Source organism: Drosophila takahashii, chromosome X (genome assembly GCF_030179915.1).
Source record: "Drosophila takahashii strain IR98-3 E-12201 chromosome X, DtakHiC1v2, whole genome shotgun sequence".
Lineage (NCBI taxonomy): Eukaryota > Metazoa > Arthropoda > Insecta > Diptera > Drosophilidae > Drosophila > Drosophila takahashii.
The window spans coordinates 13,323,020-13,346,275 of NC_091683.1; the positions used below are offsets into that span (position 1 = coordinate 13,323,020).

Sequence of the window (23,256 nt, forward strand, 5' to 3'; positions counted from 1 at the left end):
AAAGAAAAGAATTTTACTTTTCGAAAAGTAGGTATGTACAACAAAAGCCTAGATCCGCCACTGGGTATAGCAAATAGTATTCCCACGATTTCAGAAGATTCTCGATCTTCTCAAGTCAGACACTTTGTCCAGAATAAAAAGACAACGTTTTTATTTATTTTTTATGAACTTTTGTTTATTTTTTTGCAGATTTTCTTTGTTTTTCTTTAGTTTTTTGTTTTTTATTTCTTTTTATTCATTTCTTTTTATTTCATTTCTTTTATTTTTTATTTTTGTCGGCCATTTCATTAATACTAAGTGTACGCATTAAAGGTAAAATATGTTTTATGTTTTACTTGTTAATTGGTTTCCTTCGATTTTCGTTTTATATTCTCCATCATTAATTTTAGGCTTACTAAGAAGTGTTGTATATATGTAGTGAATGCTAAAGGGGCCAAAATGGAGTCATGTAAATGTAATGCTTTCTATATCAACTCTTTCTGCTTCATCCCAAATGGTTTCCCCTCGAATTTTGTTTTTGTTTTTGCTTTATAATCGTAATAGTTAATATTATTAGTTCCTGCATTACGCTCCACACGTAACGTTGCTTTAAAGTTTTTCTGTTTTTCTGTTTAGCGGTAGGCGCTTAAGGCTAAGATCGTTTGCTTTTACGTTTCAGAAAAGTGATTCTTTAGTGAGTTTCTCGCTATATGTTACATACTCCTCGATCCAGCTAACCGGCTATCGGCTCTCCGGTTATCCTATTCCCCATCGTCGTCTAGTTAATGCCCTCGTTAAGTAACAACAAAAGGTCAACAATTAATTGCTAATATGCCAAATGCATCTGCTAGAATTTGGGCGATTTGATCAGATTGGACAATATCAAATACATCTCGTTTCCCCGTCGGGTGGTGTGTTAAAATATATATATTTATAGGTGTGTTATATTCATATATGCAAATAAGTTGTTCATATCAGGGATGTAAATCTATGTATAGAGCTGTTAGTATATGTATATATATGTCCTTTTTTCAGAATTAAAAACTTCTTTTTAGTTTAAATCGTTTGGTTTTTCTCAATTTTTATTTTCATACATTTCTCGTTTAAATCCTCGTGTGATTTTCTCTTAATTAAATGCTAAAATTAAGTATAGAAAAAAAATGTTTCTCCTTTTTGTATATGTGTTTTTCTGATGCATCTTCTTTTCGTGTATATATAATTTTGTTATGTAGAATAGGGATATTTTGTAATAATTTCTTCTGCTTTCTACTCGCTGTCGAAAAAACCTAATTTACACAAAACAAAATAACATTTCCTGCGAGTGTAGGTCGGGGAAAGATAAAGATACAAATCTATTGACCGCTTCTATATACAAAACATACACGTTTTCATACAAAAAAAAAATGACACACACACAGACTTTGCGCACAGAACAGAATCAGAAATCAGAACCCCAAACCTAAAGCAAATATACATTGTGAATTTGAATCGAAAGACGTGCATGGTACAAGAAGAGTTACATGAATCGTTACATGAATTTCGTTAGCTTTTACATAGATAGTTGCTATCATAATTCCTATTGCTATTACAGGATCAGAGTCCCTGATGGAGAGGTGGCCTAGAAGGACCCATGGATCTATATACAGGGACACGTTGACGAGGAGGATCAGATGGATGCATGCAGATGCTGAAGATATAGACGAAGAATATACATGGAAGACGGCAGAGACTCCAAACATGTATCATTAATTTACTGAATTGTCACTGCAATTTGGGGGGATAGCATCCTGGCACCTACTTGCGAAGGCTTGTTTGTGGTCATTGGAAAACAATTACAATTTATTTATTCTCCGTTTCTCATTGTTTCTTTGTTTAGTTTTGTTTTGGGCGCGTCATATACAAAAAATGTGGCTGCTACTTAATAACTAAATTTGTTTCCATATCCTTGCTCAATATCGAACTGACAGATGGAGTTTGTGGTTCTGGTTCTGCGGATCGCCTTGGATTTGTATATATATGTGTGTGTGTGTGTTTCTTTAGCGTGTGTATAAATTACAGGTGTGTGGGTGATGTGCATGCTGCTCTTTGGCCGCCAAAAATTAAAATCGTTAAACAATAAGATTCCATAAAATTTGCTCACAGTGGTGTCTGCGGGATGGATTTGGAAATGGGGAATGGGAGAGAGGGTTTGGATCGGGAGAACTCTATTTTTAATGACAATTTTTAAAAATTAAATTTCAATTGGATTTCGGGTATAGACAACTGCGACTGAGCCATCCCCTTGTGGATAGATAGATATCTTGAATTGATTTCGTTTCGTTTCGATTTGTTTTGTTTGTTCTTTTTTTTGTTGGGTTTTTCTTGTTTGTTGGTTTTTTTCTTTTTAAATTAGTTAACAACTCTAAGCATAGGTGTGTGTTACAATTAAGAAAAAAAATAAGCATTATTAATTAAGTGTATAGCTACGAACTAAACTTGCCTATGCAATCAATAATATTAAAAATAATAAGCTTTGGAACCATGTGCGGACATCCTTGTCGCCACGATCCATTATCATCATTGTAATAGTAATACGCAATAATAATCGAAAGTGATTTGAAAAAAGTTGCGAAGAATCAATTGCTAACCGAAGGAAATTTGCCATATTCTGTTATGTATTGTTTTTGTTTTTGTTTTTCTTTATGTTTATGTTTTTGTTTGCTGGTGGATGTTGCTTTTTGCATTTTGCTTTTTGCATTTTGCTTTTTGTTTGCTCGCTCCTTCCGTATATGCATTATATATATACTCACTAAATGTACGTATTTTAATTACGCCTTAGAACATTGCTTTATTGGTTTTAGCCTATGCTGTTTGTTTCTTTTATTTGTTGGTTGCTTGGTTGTTGGTTGTTTTCTGTTTGCTCCAACAGTTCCATATGCCGAACTGTCGTCGTTGTTGCTGTCCTAGCCGTGTTGCTTCTGCTATTGCAGGCCGTTGTCCAACGTGGTCCGTGGCTGGCGCCTTGTCCGCCGCCTCGATGGGCTGGAGGATGATGAGGTGGTGGTTGTAGTTGAGGTGATGCCGCTGACGCCTACGGCCCGGTTGGTCGACTTTCTCCGGGCCTTGGCCTACAGCGTCTCCTCGAAGGCGGCCATGAGATCGCTCTGCATGTTCATATCGATTTGGCCAGCCAACTGCGAAACAGATGCATTGTTAATTGTTAATTCTTGGATTCGACTGGGAGGAGATCGGGGTGTTAACTTACCGCTTCGCGCCTGCGCCGCTCCTGCTCGGCCCGCCGCTGCTCGGCACGTTTGGCGGCCGCCCGATCCTGCGGCGATTGCTGTGCCGGCGAACTCTGTCCCTGGCCGCCCGGCGACGCCTTGATGTCATCCACCCGCGATATCTGCGGCTGAGCATCGTGAACGCTTTTCCTGAAAATATCATGAAAAACGTTTCATTAGATAAATGCTCATAAATGCTATTATTAATCAGATTTCCTTTCTTATAGGTCTAACTAGGACCAAAGCTCACCTTCCGCTCTCCATGGCGCCCAAGGGCGAGGCCGCCAGAATCGCCTGAGCGGCCACAGCGGCCGCCACATGCTGCGCCTGGGCGTGTGCCGCCACCTGCGTTAGCACCGCCACCTGCTGACCGTAGTCGAGGGCCCCGCCGCCCATGCCGCCGCTAGCAGGTCCTCCGCCGCCGCCGCCGCCACCGCTGCTGCCCTGGCTATTGGAGCCGGGTCCGCCGCTGCCGACGATGCCGCCGACGCTGCTGTTGCTGTTGCTGCTGGCGGCGCCACCGCTGCCCACGCCGCTGTTGCTATTGCTGCCGGCATTGAGCAGCGCCGGTCCGCCGCCACTGTTGCTGTTGGCATTGCCGCCGCCGCCGCTGTTTGGTCCGCCGGCGCTGGCTGGTCCGCTGCCTCCGCCGCCGCCGCCACTGCCGCCGCTGCCCGCGCTGCCGGGTCCGTTGCTGTTGGCCGAGTTGCTGCTGTTGTTCCCATTGCCGGACTGGCCGCCACCGCTGCCGGAGCGCTCACGTTCCCGCTCGCGGTCCCTATCACGCTCGCGTTCGCCGCTGATCGCCTGGCTTCTGGATTCACCGCCGCCGCCGCCTCCGCTACTGCTGCCGCCCGAGGCGTTCGAGGCATTGGAGGCCACTGCAGCCGCTGCTGCTGCTCCCAGGGCCGCCGCCGCCGCTGCTGCTGTGGCGGCTGCAACGGCTGCCGCCTGGGCTGCTGCGGCCGAGGACGACGAGGACGAGGAGGAGGAGGACTTGTGGTGCTTGCGCTGCTGCTCCTTCTCGGCGGCCTCCTTCTGGTTCTTCTTCTCCTTCTCGGCCGCCTCCAGCAGCTTGAGACGGTCGCGTTCTTTGGCTTTGTTGCGGAACTGCTGGAACGAGTCCATGGCCGGCTTGGCCTTGCTGCTGCTCGAGCTGCTCGACGTGTGCGACTGGGGAGAGTTGGCCGAGGCCAGCGAGGACCACGAGCTGGCGTTCTTCAGGTTCTGCTCGTTGGCCGCCTTGAAGGCCTGCGCCAGCTTGCCCTGCGCGGCCGCCGCCGCCGCCTGGCTGGGATGCAGCTTCATGTCCGAGGGCGACTGCTGCGGCGGCAGGACCTTCTGGTGCTGCTGCGACTGCTGCTTGTCCGGCGGACTGGGCATCATCGATTCGATGGGCTTGGGTATGATCAGCAGCTTGTTGGCCACCTGCTGCTGCTGCTGCTGCTGGTGGAGCTGCTGTTGGTGTTGCTGCTGGAATTGCTGCTGCTGTTGCTGCAGCTGCTGCTGCTGCGTCAGTTGCTGCTGTTGCTGCTGCAGCTGCTGCTGGCTTAGTTGCTGCTGCTGCTGGTGCGTCTGCTGCTGTTGCTGCTGGTGTTGCTGCTGCTGCAGCTGCATCTGCTGCATCTGTTGCTGCTGGAGCGTGTGCTCCAGATCGAGGAATGCTGTGGCCGCTGTCATGTTAAGGCCGTCGAATCCGGCCATGCCGAAGTCGGCCACATTGAAGCCGTTGTTGTGCGCCTGCTGCTGCTGCTGCTGTTGCTGCTGCTGCTGGGGATGCTTCTGCTGGTAGGCCGCCGCCATGTCCAGGTTAAAGTTCAGCAGGTGGTTCCCGTTCATGCCGCCCACATTCTCCGCCCCCTTGGTCAGCAGCTCCGTCACGTAGTCCATGTGCTGCTGCTGTTGCTGCTGCTGATGGCCAAAGGGTTGCTGCTGCTGCTGCTGCTGCTGTTGCTGCGGTCCGGCGGGCTGCATCAGGTGCTGCTGTATCAAAAAGTTGTCCGTCAGCGACGACTTGCCCGTGGAACCGGCGCTGAACTCCAGCGAGGCCAGCGACTGCTCGACGGGATCATCGAACTGCGGTATCTGTTTGAGGCCAGAGGCCAGCGAGGCATTGGCCATCGCATCCCCATGCGATCCGCCCAGTGGATTGGTGTTGTTGTTGCTGCTGCCGCCGTTGTTGTTGCCGGCAGTGCCGGTGCTGTTAACGCCGGACGTCAGGGCAGCCGCCAGTGCCGCATGATGCTCGCCCAGATCACCGCCGCCGCCGCCGCCTCCCAAGCCGGAAGGCTTGTGCAAATTGCTGGCTATGCGTATGCCGCCGCTCGACTGATTGCCGCCCACAATTGCCGCTGCTCCAGCTGCTCCTCCTCCTCCGCCGGCTCCTCCGAAACTGTGCGGCGGCAGGGCGGCGGTGATGGAGCCACCCGGCGGCACTTTGCTCAGATCATTTGGTCCATTCTTGTTGTGCTGCTGCTGCTGCTGCTGCTGCCCCGTCGCCGCCGAAACTGCAGCACCGCCGCCGCCGGCGTGCAACATGTTACCACCGGCGCCGGGAGTGGGCGCACCACCGAAATTGCTGCCCGGCAGCGATGTCTTGTTGTTATTGTTCAGCATGGCAGCTGCCGTCAGGGGATTGGCATTGCCCAGCAGGTTGGCTACAGGAGGATCGGCAGGGATGGGGGGAGGAAATTAGTCACACACTTCACAAACAATTTAAACGAATGGCTCACAGAGATCTCCAGATTCTAGTAGATTTCTGTAACCCCCGTTTTCAAGAGACAGTACTTACATATTTGTGATGTGGGCGTGTTGGAGTTCACCACATGGTCCAGGCCCATCAACAGGGTCGTCGGCGTAAGCGCTCCACTCGGATGGTTGCCGCCCAGAACCACATTTATACTTGGATTATTTACCTGATGTGCCATCATTCATTGGGGGAAACAAGGGGTAAAAGAGGTAAAAATAGGGTAATGGGGAGATGAACATATAGAACATTAACTTTGGTTATCACGACAATGAGTGTGTTTTTCGTTTCATTTGGCAATGGGTTAGACGTTATGTATCATCAGGTTTTGGATCAGTAATTGATTATATATATAGTTATAGCCCTAACCCGTTGCCAAGCTCGTATTGTATTTAAACTATACTTATTTCCCCTCCCATTTTCTATGTTTTTGTACTCACATTGCTTCCATTCGAGTCTCGGGATTTTTTCTTGCGGGGCGGTCGCTCGTCACCATCACCTGTTGAAGGGCGAATTACAGAATATTGATGAGAGAGGTTGGCAGGGATCGGCGACCGAGGTCGCAGGAAGGATCAAAGCTAGGGGGTTCAATACAAGTAGCAAGGAGCTAAAAAAACACCAGGTGGATCTCGATTTATGCCAAATTGATCTATGCAATTTAGAAGAAATATAAAAAGATTTTCTATTCTCAAACATATTAAAATGATGTTACAAAAAATATAAATTAAAATTTATCAAAGATTTCATTACAATATTAAGGGAAAAAATCATGTTTTTTGAAAACCAATTTCGAGCATATAGAGAACCACCCTAACAGGCACAAGCGATAGTGATTTTAAGGGGAACTTAGATCGTATTCGTATATCGTACAAACATTACATTAGCAGTGGTTTACGGTTTACATAAATACAAAAATAGGTGTATTAAAAATACCTCTTACAATGCCGATCGATGAAACAATTGTGTCGTGGTGGGTTTTCGTTTTCGTGGTGGTGGTTTTTGGAGTTTGGTTCTCTTCACTTCACTTCTTCTTCACTCTTCTTTGTCTATCTGCCCCTTTCCGCCCACTCTCTCTCATTTTAATATCTAAACTGTAAATGAGCTGAAAAAGAACGGCCAGAGACCCCGCCCCCGCGACCACCCCCTTTTGTTTTTTTTTTGCACCAGAAAAAGGACAATGGATATTCGCAACCAAACCAACCTTCGAGGCTCCAATCGAAATGTTTAATCGGTTTTGTTAAAGAATCGTTACTTTCGCTTTTGTTATCGTTATTTTATCTCTCCTCTGTGAATAGAATGGGTTTTCTGGGGGTAATGAGGAAACACACAGATTGTTTTTTTTTTCTTCTTTTTTAATAAACATTTTCTTTTCTCATTTTTCATTTTTGTTTGTTGTATTCATTGCGTTTTTTTTTTAGTTTAGTTTAGTTGTTGTTTGTTTCTCTGCTGCGGTTGCGCTGCCATTTTGTAATAATAAATATTATTATTGTTTTTACTATAAATATTTAAATGTATGCGTGTGTGTGTGTTTTCATAATGCTAAATGTGTGTGTGTTGGTTTGTTTGTTTTGTTGTGTTCGTGTGTCGGTTACGTTACGTAGTTCGCGTCGCCCGCTCTTTTATTTTCTTTTTTCTTATTCCCTCTACCGTCTTGCTTTCCCTAAGATTTTCACTATGTATCCCTTCGTTTATTTTATTTTATATATTATTTTATTTCTTGTTTTTGTTTTTTTTGTGAGACGCCTGCGCAAATTGAAACCAAAAATGCACTGTATGTTTATATTTTGTTTTATGGAAATTCTGTTTTCGATATTCTTACAAGACTTTTTTGAGCGTGTTTACTGGTTTGTAAAGTTGGTGCTGTTGCATTTCTCTGCTCTGCTTCCTCTTCTTGAACTACAGGCTATACAAAGACACAAAAATCGGGCTTACAACAGAACAATTTCAATAATATGGTGTTAAATGGATGGAGAAGGCGTTTACGGGGTGTGGTGACCTCGATAAAGAAAGTACAAGAGCTACTATATTACGTACATACAAACAAGTTCGGACCCTAACAAAATAGTCAATTGGATTTGAAAACAAAAAACTAAATCCAAAAATAATCTGTGCCTAAATAATGCAAACTTCTTCTTGACTCTTTCTTCGATTTCTACACTACTTGGCTCTCCTTAAAATCTGCTTGCTTTTTTGCTTCGCATTTCGACCGTTGAGTTTTTCGATTTGAAATTAAATATTGTTACATTTTGTGTGGTGTGGTTTTGTTTGTTGTTATTTATCATTATTATTGTTGGATTTTATTTCATTTCGTTTTCCTCCTGGCAATTTTCATTTGATTTAATTTAATAGTAAAAATTTATATTTAAATTGATTTTATGCAATTTGTTTTGTTAATTTTTCTTTATTTCCATTGCATTATCTCATCATATCATCAATCCTCCTCCTCTCTTCTATGCATTTTTTGTATATTTTCGTAATATAATATATATATATTATTTTTTTTTTTTTTTTGAAAAAAACGTGCAAACAATGTGTAAAGGGGAAAGCCGACAGCCGAAAAATAAATAATAAAATGTTTTCAAATTACATTTAATTATTTGTTTTCTTATTTCTTTTTTTGTAGTTGTTTTTTGTTTTATACCTTCATTGATACATATATCTATGTAAATATAGCTATGTATTTAGAACTAGTTGGAGTTTAGTAGCTATAGAGTAAAAGACTCTATATACGTAACGCTTGGTTCCATTCCGATTCGTTCCGCTTTTCTCATACCGTTATACCGTTACTACTACAGACAGAGACAGACACAGTGGCAAGGACACACAGAGAGAGAGAAAGAGAGATAGAGATAGACAGATGAATTGTGGACCCGATCCAGTTACCCCACTCTAAGAAATCGATTGTTTTTGATCCCGATAGTTGGATTTGGATATTTTTTTAATTTGCGATCGGTTTTTATTGTTTCTTTAATTTATCGTTAAGCTGTCCTTTTGGGTATTCACTCATGGATTCCTTTTGGAAGTTAGCTGGAAGCATTTTTGTTTTTCGGATGACGGTTCTCCCACATTGATACACATAAAGTTAATGACAACAACAAATAATTAACCACGAATTAATCATATACAGAGAGATATTAAATAATTCTCGATTCTAAGTGATAAATGCGAGCTATTGTTCGCGAATTGTGCTAATTGCAGTGTTTCAGTTCCATTTGTTCCGTCTGGAAACACTTCTTTGAGGTTAAAAACGTTTAAACAATTAATAACATCAAATTCTACATTCACATTTGTCAGCAGACTTAATTAGATGTAAGTTGAAGTATCCCTCATTTTTTTCAGACCCCTCTTAGCTTTAATTTTGGGTAATCCCCCTTTTTTTTCTCTCTTTCTCTCTGTGTTATTCTCTCTTTGTCACAATTGCCTTACGTATTCGTTCCTTACGTTGTTTATTTGAATTACGTTATTTATATTTGTGGTTCGGTTTTTTCTTTCCATTTCTTTCAGAAGCTTTTTATACTTTCTTTTTTTTACACATTGTCTGCAAGTGTATCGAGAATTTCATACGTTTTTTGCATACTTTAGACATATATGGTAATTGTTCTTGTATTTTCTTTCATTCAGTTTGTTAGATATTTCATATTATTATGGTTATTGTTCATTTTCATTATTATTATTATATTTTACACATAGTTCTGTGAGGTTAAGTGGGTGTTTCGTGTGTGCGTGTGAGTGTTTTGTCCAGCTAACAAAAAAAACGAAACGCTTGGATTTCAATTACATACTGGATGAAGTAGGATCGTCGTCTGTGGGTTACGATTTAGTGGATTGGCTTTATCATATCAAGAAATAAGACTAGAAAAAACATGGAATTGGCACAGAAGTATTCGTTTCGAGGATTATGGGATTTGCACCCTGGAAAAGTTGGCGGAGAAGGTTCTTACAATTGCGCCTTGTTAGTGATATCAATATAATAATATATGGTCTGAATGGTGGTCTAGTGGGTAGAGTGCAAGCCCTGCAAACCCAGATTACGTTTTGATTTTAGCGGTAGGAGAAAGAATGATGATGATCTATGAAGGAGTTTGCTCCTAAGCTGCCTCTAAAAGATATTCTAATGATGGATAGTACTACTTGAGGGGTTATAATGTGTGTGGAGTGTGGATGATACGTTTTTATTTCGATTTATTTGTTGATCTTTTGTCAATCATGCATTCTTGCTCTGCTGTTTTGTAGATTTGATGGAGAGTTTTGATTTGGTTGATTGGTTCGATTGGTTGGTTTTGGTTTGGTTGATTGATTGATTGATTGGTTGGTTGGTTGGTTGGAGTTGGAATTCATTACTTTCTTTTTCAGATTGGCTGCCCCCAATACACAATTGCTTCACGATTTTTTCAGCATATTCTCATAATAATCATAATAATAATAATAATCATAATATTGGTAATAATAAGGTTTTTCTTGTTCTTTTTTTAGAATTGTTTTTTTTTTTGTTGTTTCAAAAAAGACTTAAAGTAGTAAAGAGTGTTTTTTTTCTTAATATTCTCATTTTAGATAGTTGTGTATGTGTGTTGTGTAAGATTTGTTTTCTCATTTTTTCATTTACAAATACAATTCGTTTAATACCTACAAATGCTTAAATATGATATATGTGTGTGTGTGGTTGTGTATATATAATTAAGTATATACTAGACCTAGATGTATATATATAGATATATATATATATATATCGATTATATAAAGTTTTGCCGTTGTGTTCGTGTTGTTCGTCTGTGTTTTATGTAGCTGGTTGGTAGAAATGAGGAGGGGTTTAAAATGTTCTAATGTCCTTGCGAAACGCCTGATATTGCGATACCCTAACACCCAACTCTGATGTGGATCTCGTGTGAATTGAAATAAAAACCTCGGTTCATTGGTTTGTCAGCAAATTTGTTTAACAACTCTGCCATGTGACTTATAATTCTCAATTTGTTTTGCTTCTAGTATGGTTGTGGCTATGTCCGTTATCGAAATATTTGAATAAAATACTTTTAAACATTGATTTAACTAGGGCATTTTACTCGTTTTCCAATTTACGTTGCTAAATTCCATATAATCGTGTGCATTTGTTTTCTTAGAGTAAATGCATATTGCACTTTGTCATGAACTTGGTTCTTGGGTATTCCTTAAAAAACGCTTTTTTGTAAAAATAAACAAATACAAAAAAAAAAAAAAAATTAAGATCAGAGTTGGGATCGCTTTTTGTGGGTTTCTTCAAATCAGACGTTCGGAAAATGGAGATGTTTCGTGTTTTGATCTCGGTTCGTCCTGTTAATTTCTCTTGTTGTTTGGCATTTAGCACACAAAAACATAAACAAAATGCGCTAAATTCAATAAATTAAAAATGCTCTATTAGAGCGAGACAGGGGATTGGGTTCTTGTGTGTCTGAGCGGGATGTATTGGTCAGTCGGTCTTTGCTATTACAATAATACCCTTATCATTTCCCCTCTCGCTCCCTCCCCTCTACTCTACTCCCCTACTCTTAGTTTTTGTCTCCTTCTATTTCAGATTTCAGTGTTGGTGTGCGTGTCAGTGTGGGTTGTTTTGAAACTAACTTAAAAAATGATAAAAACAAAAGGTAAGCAGATAAACACAATCGATAAACTCTACATATATCCGCATTGGCATATATACTTGCGTGTGCTAATAGGGTAACTATTACATTATAACTAGATAAACCTATATCCAATTGAATTAATTAAGCCAATCGCTCTGTTCAAATCTCCTGATTCTGTGCGACTTAAGTATTAACTCATCCTCATCCTCCATTATTTTCATTACATTTTTGTAATATATTTTTACAATTTTCAACGGGTTTTAATGGTTTTCCTAGATCCTAGACTGTTCATTACTCGATCGAATCTTCTGGTCTCTGACTTTAGCCACGCCCTCCTCTCCCCGCCCCGCCCCGCCCGACGCCTTATGTTTTTAGGTATCTAATGTTAAAAGATAATAGAATAAAAATGATGCGGTCTCGGTTTCTGTGTGTGTATATGGGGGTCTGTCTCAATATTCTGAATCTGTATCTGATCTGATCTGAATCGGTTTCGGTTTCGGTATCGGTTTCTGTTTCCGTATGTGTGTTTAGTGAGTTCTGTTGTTTGTTTCTTAAACAACGCATCTACATATATATATATATATATAAATATATATTTATATTTGCATATCTCTATGTATACTAATAAAAAAAAAGTTGTATAAAATAAAACAAACAAACAAAACGCGTCCTAACCTGCTTCACTGTCGCTCGAGTCACTCGAACTGCTATCACTCGAACTCGACGACGATGAATCGCTGGAACTGGAACTCGATGACACGGGATTCGCCGGCTGCACTGCCTCGACCTTGTTCGAGGCGGACTCATCTGCGGAAAAAAGAAGATAAAAATTCGGAATTAGTACTGCTAAATTAAGGGGCAAGTGGAGCGACTATATATTATATTATAATCAGAATAATACATACCTTTCTTGGCGGTTTTCTTGCTTGCCCCCAGCTGGCCGGTGACGTCCTGCAGGCGCTTTTCCAGCTCCTGCTTTTTCTCGGCCATCTGCTCGTCCTTCGACTTGCCGGAAGGCTTTTTATCTGCGATACGGGAAGATGGGTGGATCGTTTATTATCAAGTTGGGTTCAAAAGGTGGAGAATTGAGGGGGGAAGGGGGAATACTGATAGGGGATTTGATAGGGATCATGCTCGAAACAAAATGTACTCAAAAGTTTTGGACGGGGGGAAACAAGGTAAAGCGGCAATGTCATTAGCGATGTTACAAAAATCTCTCCAAGGTTCAAAAAACCAATATTAAAAGGTATCTTACTTTTGGACACCTGAATAATTTGAAAGGCTTTAGAGATTTCTATAACACATCGGCACTTCTACAGCATTCACAAGCTACTTGAGGAAAGGGAAATGGGTTTTACATTTTTTTTTCTTTTTTTTTGCATGCACTTGCTAACTACAGAAAGTTTTTCGGTAGGACCTCGAGTGTTGAGTTGAAATTCTTAATCATAAGGATTGACAGTTTAATTGATATATTTGGTTGGTTTATTTTTTCGAGTTTAACTAACTAAACATGACCACTACTACGGTTTTTGGTTTTTGGTTTTCGGTTCGAAATTAAAATCAAATTTGGAAGCGCAGTCAGCAAAGCCAAAACGGAAATTTGTTCGTCTGTTCTTATTTTTTGGATCGTGCAATGATTGATTTGAAAATTGATTTCTGATGGCTCTTCATGTGCTTCTAACTTGATTCTTGGACTTGGTTTTGATTTTGGTTTTGGTCTTGGTTGTTTATCTTTCATTAGCTTTTGCTGTTCTTGCTGCTGTTTCTTTTGCTTTTGCATTTGCTTTGGCTTTTGTTGTGGTCTCGGTTTAGTTACAAACTTACAATATGGCTTACGTGTTTTTTTGCGCAAACACGACGCCACATAGCTTTCAAGCTCGCGCAGCGTCGACGGCTTCAGCGTCTCGAAGTCGATCTCGATTTCGTCGGGATTGGAGTCACGCAGCGATGGCTCCCGGTTCTGGATGATGTGTACCACACGGCCCAGCTTGTCGCCTGGAAAAAGAAGGAGGGGTATTAATAAATAAATTATTATTAAAGGAGATTCCAGTACTAAACTCACCTGGCAACTTGTTGATGTCGAGCGACAGCTGGCGCTTCTCATCGTACGACATTGGCTTGGCCGTGTCCTCCTCCTCGGAGTCGAAGTTCATCACCTGGCTGGGCTTCTTCTTGCTGCTGCCGCGCGCCCCGGCGCCACCGGTACTGGCATTCGCACCGCCAACAGCGCCGCCCGCACCGGCCGAACTGCTGCCCTTGGCCCGCTTGGAGGCGTTGCCGCCGCCGCCTGCTGCTCCAGCGCCGCCCACAGCTCCCACGGCTCCGGCTCCGCCCGCAGCAGCTCCCGCTGCACCGCCAGCGGAATTGGCCGCAGCGGCATTATTGCTACCTCCAACGCCGCCGCCGCCTCCGCTGCCCTTGGCGCCTCGTCCGCCCTTGCTCTTAGCACCTTTACTGCTGCCACTGCCGCTGCCAGTTGTGCCGCCGGCTCCGGCCGCTGCGCCCGCTGCCAGAGCGCCGGCCAGGGTGCCCGCCTTGCCGCCCGCCGAGGCTCCCGATGCCGTCACTCCTGCACCAAAGCCGCCGCCGCCGGCCGAGGCACCGCCTCCCGCCAGCTGGCCAAAGGCCATGGCCACGTCGTGCACTTGACTGTGCAGTGCTCCCACATTGGGAACGCCGCCGGCGACGGCTGCTCCGCCGGGACCGACCAACGAGCCGCTGAGCAGGGCACTGAGATTAGCGCCGCCCGCTCCGCCGGCACCCAGGCCCCCGACGCCGCCGCCGGGCACGGAAACGCCGCCCGCATGACCGCCGGAATTGGCGCCTGCTCCACCGGCATTCGCACCGCCGCCCGAGGCGTGGCCATGATGAGAGGCTGAACCGGAACCGGAGCCACCGCCCATCGACTTCTTCTTCTCCTTGAGCTTCTTCTTCGCCTTCTTCTTGGCGGAGGCCTCCTCGGACAGCTTGCGAATCTCCTCCTGCAGGCCGAGCAGCTTGGACTCGAGCATTTTCAGCTTGGCGCTGCGCTCCTCGTCCGAGTTCGATTCGTTCTCCGTGTCGCTGGAGTCCTCGCTGGACGAATCGCTGGCATCGTGCTTGAGTGAGGAGGATCCGCCGTAGCCGTGACCGTGACCGTGGCCGTGACCATGCCCGTGACTGTGGGCGTGGCCATGGCCGTGCCCGTGGCCGTGTCCGTGGTGGTGGGCCGCATTGGCCACCGGCTCGTCGGGGATGTTGGCGTAGCGCATCTCGAAGACGTCCTGCAGCTTGCGACCCATGGCCACGACATCGTGATCTGGCGGATTGTACTTGTAGCAGTTGGTGAATATTAATCGCACGTCGGCGGCGAATTCCGGCGCGCTTTTGTACTCGCGATTGTCCATTTTCCGCTTGACAGTCCCCAGATCCATGGGCTTCTTGATGATGTCGTGGTAGTCGTGCAGGCCGAGCATTTCCGCGTCCACCGGCTTGTAGAAGGGCCAGGCGTAGCCCGAGTGCTTCTTCGAGAAGAGCTCCTTGAGGATCTCGTTGCACGACTTGAGCGCATCGGATAGCTTCTCCTTGTTCTTGGCCACCGCCACGCCGGCGACGCCGCCGGCAACCAGACCGCCAAGTCCGGGAACTCCGGAGACGCCCAGCGGCGACATGTTGTATCCCGAGCCCTGGAATGTAAGATCCTGTAAGATCCCATCGATTCGGTTTTTGATGAGTTGGTTGGTTTTCGTTTTGTTGTTGGTGTTGTTGATTGATTGGTGTAGTTGGTTGGTTGGTTGGTTGGTGGTGTTGATTTGATCGATCGATTGATTGATTGGTTGAGTGCAAAATCAATGCAAAATAAAAGAAAAAAGAAAAATAAACGAGCAAAAAGCGGCAATGGGTTAGCATCGAAATAAATCAAATGATGGCAGAGATCATGCGAAAGGAAACGCGGGTCAAATGGAAACCCTTTCGCATGTCGCTCTGAGAAAATGATTGCAAGTCAGGCGGATGGGACACTTGACCCTGGATGTTCTGGGTCAATTGCAATCCGCAGACTTACAGATTTATGAAATGGTTTTCGAGTAAAAGGCAGGACGGCGTATTGTGTATGATTTGATCGATTGTTGTTGTGCATTAGGATTTGGATAGTTTTGTAATTTTAAACTAAATGAGCTTGGCATTTAAAAACGAATGTAAACTTTTGATGAAGAATTTGGATTTAATTTAATATTAAATAAATAAGAGATTTAATTCAAGGATTTCAAATTTCTAAATGAGTTTGGCATTTCGAAACGAATGTAAGGGAACTTTAAGTGATTCAAATTTTGATGAAGAATTTGGGTTTCATTTAGGGTTTAATTTCGTATTAAATAATTAGGAGATTTAATTCAAAGATTTCAAATTTCGAATAGGCAAACAAAATGTAAACATTTCAATTATCTTAATTTACAAACATTGTTTATTCAAAGTTTGAATATATTGCAGTCATCTTCTGGCACACAATGAAATATTTACAAACAAAGATACGGTGACTCCTGAATATATACAAGCTCTTTCGGGGACTAGGATCATACTCATACGACTGGCGGTGCCCGTTACTCTTACCTTCTTGCCAATTACCTGACGATTCGACTCCCGCCGCGTCGCAATCTTGGCCGATTTGGAGTCCATTTGCGCGTAAGGCGATTCAAAGGCATTGGCCGTCGGCGTCGTTGTGTCCGCCTTCCGCTTGACGCCCTTCTTTATTTTGGCGGGCTGCTGCGGCGGTATCACGGCGTCCACTCCGACGCTCACGCCCGCATTCACATAGGCCTGCACGGCGTTGGCGGCATTGACGTTCACGGCTGGTATTGTCACTCCGGCGCCCGCTGCTCCACCGGCGGATCCCGCTGCTCCGCCCGCTCCCGCCGCCGCCGCCGCTGCTGCTGCTGCTGCCGCCGCTGCCGCAACTGCGGCCGTGCTGCCATCCAGCAGCGAGGAGCTATTCACCGCCGTCTGACCGGGTGCGCCGGGATAGCCGCCCGTTTGGCCCGCATTCAGCAGGCTGGCCATGAGGGCGGCGGCATTGGGATTGGCCGCAGCCGCACCTGCTCCTCCGCCAGCGCCGCCGGCCATCGCTGTCGTCGTCGTATTGGTACTGCCCGGTACCGTGTGCGGTGGCATTGTGCTAATCGGTGGTATGGACGGTGCACCGCCGGCCGTCGATGAAACCGTGCCGCCCATGGCGGAAACGGGTCGGGCGGCGGTCGCTCCTCCCGCTCCTCCGGAACCCGCCTGGGTTCCCGCTGTGCTCGCCGCACCGCCGCCCACTCCCGCCGTCGCTCCCTGCAGGCCGGACTGTTGCGCGGATGAGGCGGCGGCCGAGACTTTGGCGGAGCCACTACCAGCTCCGCTGCTAACGGCCGCCGAGGAGGCCGTACCGGAGCCACCACCGGTGGATGCTCCACCGCCGCCGGGCGTTGACGATGACTTGGGCGTAGCCGGCGCCCGTTGCTTCTTCTTGCCGCCCTTGGCCGTTACCGGCTCCAGTTCGAGCTCCTCCTTGGGCATCGATTCGATCTTCTGGAGGAAGACCTTCTCGAGCGTCTGGGCCATCACAACGACATCCTCGCCGGGCTTGTTGTAGACATAGCAATTGTTGAACATCGTGTTGAAGTCGTGTATGGTCTCCTTGGCGGACCAGTAGTAGTTGTTCTCCAGCCGCTTCTTGATCGTGCCCATGTCCATGGGCTGTTTGATGATCTTGTGGTAGTCGGGCAGGTTGAGCTTCTTGGCATCGACGGGCTGTTGAAAGGGCCACGAGAAGTGGTGCTTCCATATCACCTTCATCACCGTCTTGATCAGATATTGCAGTTGGTTCGTATTGCGGCCGGGTCGCTCCGCTGGCGGCATCACCGGTGGCTGTACAATGCCATTGACTGGCTCCACGGGTGGCTCGTAGCGAGGCGGTGGCTCACTGGACGACATGGTGGTGGTGGTGGTGGTGGTTGCTGTTCTTCTGGTGGTTCTGGTGCTTCAGTTTGGGTTGGGGATCTTGATCTGAATCTGAATGATGCCTGATGCTTATCCGACTGAGACGGCCGACACACACACTCCACCTACACACACACACACACACACGGGCCGTCTCCGTCTCCTCCTGCGCTCCTCCTTGTCCTCCGCTTCGCTCCTCCTTTCGGTTCTCCTTTTGCGCGGGCAATTGGGAGGGGATTCAGTGGGTTTAGGGAGGGGGGGGACTAGTCTTATGTGGCCGGTGACCACCTCCTCCTCCTGCGACTGGCTGCGCCTTCTTCTCCGGCTGTTCCTGCGACTCCTGCGACGACTCCTACTCCTGGTGATCCTCCGCCTGATCCTGTTGCTCCTGGTGCCTTTCTGCTTTCTGATAGAAATCTCTTCTTGTTCAAGGGATAATGCTGTGTAGTGGTCCGTAGTGTATGATGCTTCATGCTCAGCAATGTCTGTGCACTGTTTTGGATGGGAATTGAAATTAGTAGGGATCTCTTGAACAGGAGCATCTGCATCCTCACTCACCTCGCCTGCTCCAGATTCTCAGGGCCCAGGCTCCTCTCATTGGAATCGACTGGCTTTAGCTGATCCGAGGGCCAAGGATGGTACAACAACGACTGCTACCAGAGGCATTGTGGCTTTGAATCCTTCGCTATTAGTCGCAATATTCCAGCAGGCGACTGGCTGTAAATCTGCAAGGAAAACCAAGTTAGCCGGCATATTCGGTCATTTTGCAACTCTGGTCGTGGGACGTGGGATTCACAACACTCCTCCGTGAGGGTTACATAAACAAAAAATAAATAAGGGGGCCCCACAGAAACGAAACGAAACGAAACAAAAATAACAATTACAATTACAATCTCACTGAGTGTGCGGCGGTTGCCATTGCCATAAACAAAATGCGACAACGAATCTATGTAGAATGTAGAATATGCAGAGGCGGCAGGAAAACGGAAAACACAAAACAGAACACACGGAAGAAGCAGAAAACACGGAGAACGACCGAACACACACACACACACACTCGCGCACAAGCCAAGTGCAAAACAATCAATTCCGGGCACTTTTTAACAGCAATCAAATCACTCGCTCGGCAATATTCCTTGTATTTATTAGTTTATGCCTTCGACTAGAGATTCCAACCTTATTTTTAGTCGTTTTTTTGCAGTTTCTGCCGATTCGTTTAGTTTTTCCCTTCCACCGTTTTGGTCGTGAGTAGTTACTTTGCCGCCGTTTTGGCACAGAAGAGGCGAACAGGCCGCAGAGAGCAAAAAAAGAGCGCTCTCATTTTCTAGTTCGAAATTCGAGAGAGCGCCCGGCTCACACACACACACAACACTTGGGCCGCACAATAGAGCCGTCTCGCTTGCACTCGTGGAAAAGAACAAGAAAAAGCAGGCAAATGGCGCACGCCAAATGCTGCAAAATAAGTTTTGAAATCGTAAAAAAAATCCTTCAATAAACACAATGAATATCCATTAATGCAAAGGCACAAACCAACGATTAACTAAATCTCACCAACATAACGCCACACACACACGCACCGAAAGAGTAAGGCGTGTGTTGTGTTTGCATTGAGAGAAATTCACCACGCAGCCTTTTTTAAGTTGAATTCTTGTCATTCGGCATGATTCATTCGCTTTGTTTGTTGTTGTTGCAGCGCTAATGCAAACGCCATGCGAAAAAGGCAATAAAATGCACGTAATTCCAACGTTTCTACGTTTCTCACATTTTATTTAACACCCTCAACTAAGTGTGGTGAAGAGAGGAGAGGGTGGGGACAAGGCAGAGGTGTCAGCGAGGAAGAGGAAGAACACACACACACACACAGTTAAATAGTTTGCCTTTTGCCGATATTCCAAATTGACAGTGGTACAAATTGCATTCCATGCTGCACATAAAAATCCACTGTACAGTTTACTGATATGTGATTTTCGAATATGCATTTTGATTACGGTTGCTTTTTTGTTTATATGAACTTTTAATCTGTAGGTCAAGCACAAACAACTTGCCTTTTAGCCCCGATTTGTTTATTGGCCAACCAGAGTTTTTGTTTTTGTTGATGTTGCGAATTTATTTACACTCGCACTCACACTAACCCACATCTGTGTGTGCCGCCGGCCGGCAAGCGAATTTTGCTCTTCTCTCCATTTCTTTCTTTTTTGATCGCTTTCACTTCGGGCTCTACAGTTATCAGCTGTATTCGAAACTGCATTTAATTGTCCGTTTTGGCCCACTGTGTTTTTGTTAGTTGCCAAGTGTGCGTATGCGAGCGTGTGTACGTGCGTTTGTGACGCAAAATTAAACGGAAGAACAACGAATACAAACGAAGGTAGACAGCAAGGCCAGCGAATGAATATGACGTATGTATTTGGCCCATTCTAAACTCGCCTCGCCACAAATAAAATTGGAATATTAGAAATAACAAATATAAAATACACAATAGCGGGCGGGCGGCTCTCTCGCTCTCACAACAAAACAAAACATTAACTGGCACTCACACACACGCGCGCACACAGACACGCAAGCATGCTGAGCCGAGAGAAATTATGTAGTACAGTAGACTTTGAGTTTTCAACAGAAATTCACGTAGAACGATACGATGACGTAGAGAAGAGGAAGAAGCAGAGTGGCGGAAGAAGAAGCAGAGACAGCGACGGCATGCATTGGAAATGAAATTGGAAATTGGGAATGGGAATTTTGAAGAGGAGGCCGTGGATTAAAGGCAATGCTTTTTAGTAACTATTACGCCTAGATGGAATAACTGCTTCAAACCCCTGTCGAATTACGAGAAGCTGAGCCTTAAAATGTACTTCCCATTTAGCAAATAAACAAAGGTCAACAGTTTGTGGCAGAAAAGTGGGAAAAATAGCATTTTGTATTTACCTCGCCATTCTAGCTCATTCACCAGAAACACATTGATTAAGTATTGTTATTTTTGTCCTGCCTACTATCCATGCACTTGAACTACGGGCAAATATATCAATTTTATTTAAATAAATAAAATACTCAAGTGAAACACACTAGCGCACACATACTAGCGGATACTCTCTGCCGAAAGTTGCAGCTGCTCGGGCGTGCGCCAGAGCGAGACAACAATAGGGGGCTACGTAATACGTAGCCAAATGCAAATATGGCGGCATGTCGTCTGTATGTGTGTGTGAGTGTGGCATTCGAACGAGGAGAGCGGAGACGTTGTTGTTGTTGTTCTCAGTGCCATCGCTGTGTATCTGCACAAAGAGCGAGAGAGAGAGAGAGAGCGAGAGACTGATAAAGAGGCGTGGGATGGGGGGAAAAGGGGAGCCGCCTCTAGGTTAATAAATCGTGCTAATAGTGGCACGAATTTAAAGCCGGTTTACATGGCAACATGCAGCAAATGCAGAAGAAGCAGAGGCATCGGAAGAAGCAGCAAAAAATGAAGAGCAAGGCAAGGCACCCAAAAAGCATCAATGAATTCAATTCGAAAGAGAGAGAGAGCCGCCGCACCGCAATCGCAATTTTGCGCTTATTTACGATAAACATATCTTCAATTTTGCGCCCTGACAAGTAAACAAACAAATTGCGTTTGCCTATTTACGCGCCAACTAGCAAAGTGCAGCAGCAACAACAATTGCACCCAAAACGAGAGCGATAAAGAAAGAGGCGAAGCGAATAAAAACGAAAATCGTAATCCTAAATGCCGGTAAAAGAGAAAATTGCAGGAAAGGGAGGGAAAAGATATTTGTCAAGGAATGGCAGGAAAAAATATAAAGATCTTTAGGATGCACAGATGCAATTTCGACCAAGAACTATGAAAAAATCAATAAGTGCTGTTGGATTCTCGGGGTAAACAAACTATGTAAATAAAAAACAAACTACCTTCAATTCAAATAAAAGTATATTTAATTTGACGATATTTTGGGTTTCTAGAAGTGAACTTGGCCAACTATTATTTTTCCTACACCAACAATATTGCTTGAATTAAATGAATGTAATATTGACGAGAAAAACATTTTATCGGCACATCATTCAAAAGAAAAGGGTTGTTAATACTGCAGTTGGAAAAATCCGGCAAGAAGCAGCTGTCTTTTCGAAATCTCTCCATTTTTCAGGGTTGCTGACCCCTAAAAACGCGAATAGCCAGGAACCCAGAGGAAATGCAAATAGTCCTTGGAGCAAACCAAGAAATACCCAAAGAGGCACGCTTGGATTTCCACCCACTGCGTGGGAGGGGGTGGCAAAAGGGGGCGGGGGCCAGAGCCACGTGCGCTACACTTTTCCAACTTACATTTCCTTCGGATTTCCTCTATTTTCCTAGTTATCTTTAGTGAAATCCACACGTTCTGTTGCACCTTATCCGTTTATGGGCGATAATATCCGAATATATCCGAATGTTTTTTGATTTTGACTTTTGTTTATGGCCGCGCTGCTACTGCTGGTGGTGTTTGTTGTTGCTTTTGTTGTTGGGTGTGCTGCTTGTTGTTGCTTTAGCCAAGTTTAGCTTGTCGGTTTGGTTGTTGTTTGTTTGTTGTTGCTTAAAACTGTGTTGCGTTTGCGTTGTTGCTATTGTTGTTGTATTTAAATTGAACATATACAACATGCAGATTGTACACGACTGTTAAAAAGTTGCAACTGTAAAAATAAAAGCAAAAAAATTTAACACACTTATTTTGGCACTATACTTTTTGAGATTTTTACATTTTCGCGCGCGAGAGAAAGACTGCGAGCGGAGAGAGGAAGAGAGAGAGAGAGCAAGAAATCCCCAGCGACAAATACAACGTAACCCACACCGTAAGCGTCTTCTCAACGCCACCGCGATACGTAACACCACGTAACGGCCCGCTTACGTTACCGACGGCGCCGCAAAGCCGCAAAATCAAATAATACAATAACAAAATTGAGAAATTATAGATTTTCAATGTGCAAGTCGCTTTGTTGCCTGCGAAAAACAACTAGCGCTACTTCTTGTTTTTTGTTTCTCTTCTCTTCGAGTTTAACTTTTTCGCGCGCTTCTGCGTGTGTATTCCTCTTTTTCGTTTTTTTCTTTATTTGTTAATATTATTCACTTGGTGACTACACACGTTCACGCTCATGCCCTCACTCGCACACACACACACACACTCGAACACACTGACGAGCGGAGCGTTTCTGCTTCTTCCTCCTCTTTCGTTCGCTTTTGTTCCACCACCGAAAAAAAAAAGAAAAAAAAAATTGTCATGTCCATTGAAGTCTCACATTTTTCAAATGCATTTTTTGGCGCTAAAATAGTGGAAATTTCACAAGTTTTCCATATGCATCGGGTGCCCCGCAACTAGCACTTCACGCCGCACACAAATTTATATAATTTTTGCCGTTTTTTACCATAATTTTTAGTAATTTCTACACACCGATATATACGTACGCGCTACGATTTTTCGACAAACGCGCGAGTTTCTTGTGAGTAACAGTCGCTGTCGCCATCAAATATACAAAATTTTTTTTCGAAATTACTGAAAATGCGAATACACACGCACACATGGACGGCCGACGGGCACGAGGCGCACGCTCCGCTTCGGCTGAGCGGGCGGGAGCGGGACAGCTAGAGGCGGTTCCAAGATGGCGTCTTCGCGCGCTCTGGCGCCGTCCCGCTCTGGCGCAAGGCCCGGGGTGGGACCGCAGAGCGGGACGGCGACAGCAAGCGGGAGAGCGCGTGCGAGAGTGTGCGTGC

General features: G+C 45.0%; 1 protein-coding gene and 1 long non-coding RNA gene across 13 annotated transcripts; one reads left to right on the plus strand and one right to left on the minus strand.

Moving 5' to 3' along the window:
• The first annotated feature begins 532 nt into the window (after window positions 1–532).
• On the plus strand, window positions 533–1,839 carry LOC138913765 (uncharacterized). The gene is made up of 2 exons (XR_011419604.1): window positions 533–916; window positions 1,571–1,839. It is a non-coding gene; the product is annotated as an uncharacterized lncRNA (long non-coding RNA).
• Window positions 1,840–2,333: 494 nt separating this feature from the next.
• fs(1)h (female sterile (1) homeotic) lies at window positions 2,334–23,087 on the minus strand. 12 transcript variants are annotated; one of them, XM_044395409.2, is made up of 13 exons: window positions 22,911–23,087; window positions 21,838–22,181; window positions 18,096–18,262; window positions 16,170–18,029; window positions 13,645–15,247; window positions 13,407–13,577; window positions 12,488–12,607; window positions 12,258–12,389; window positions 6,429–6,487; window positions 6,034–6,157; window positions 3,493–5,899; window positions 3,224–3,392; window positions 2,334–3,152 (listed from the first exon to the last, which is right to left on the minus strand). In XM_044395409.2, the coding sequence occupies exons 4-13, from the start codon at window positions 17,529–17,531 to the stop codon at window positions 3,087–3,089; spliced, it is 6,213 nt and encodes a 2,070-aa protein (XP_044251344.1). In that variant the 5' UTR covers window positions 17,532–18,029; window positions 18,096–18,262; window positions 21,838–22,181; window positions 22,911–23,087; the 3' UTR covers window positions 2,334–3,086. The 12 variants fall into 12 exon arrangements, 10 of the variants coding, with proteins under 10 accessions (XP_044251344.1, XP_070074386.1, XP_070074390.1 ...); XM_070218285.1 differs by having other exon boundaries at window positions 13,645–15,262; window positions 16,185–18,029; window positions 22,937–23,086; XM_070218289.1 differs by having other exon boundaries at window positions 16,185–18,029; window positions 22,911–23,086.
• Window positions 23,088–23,256: the final 169 nt, after the last annotated feature.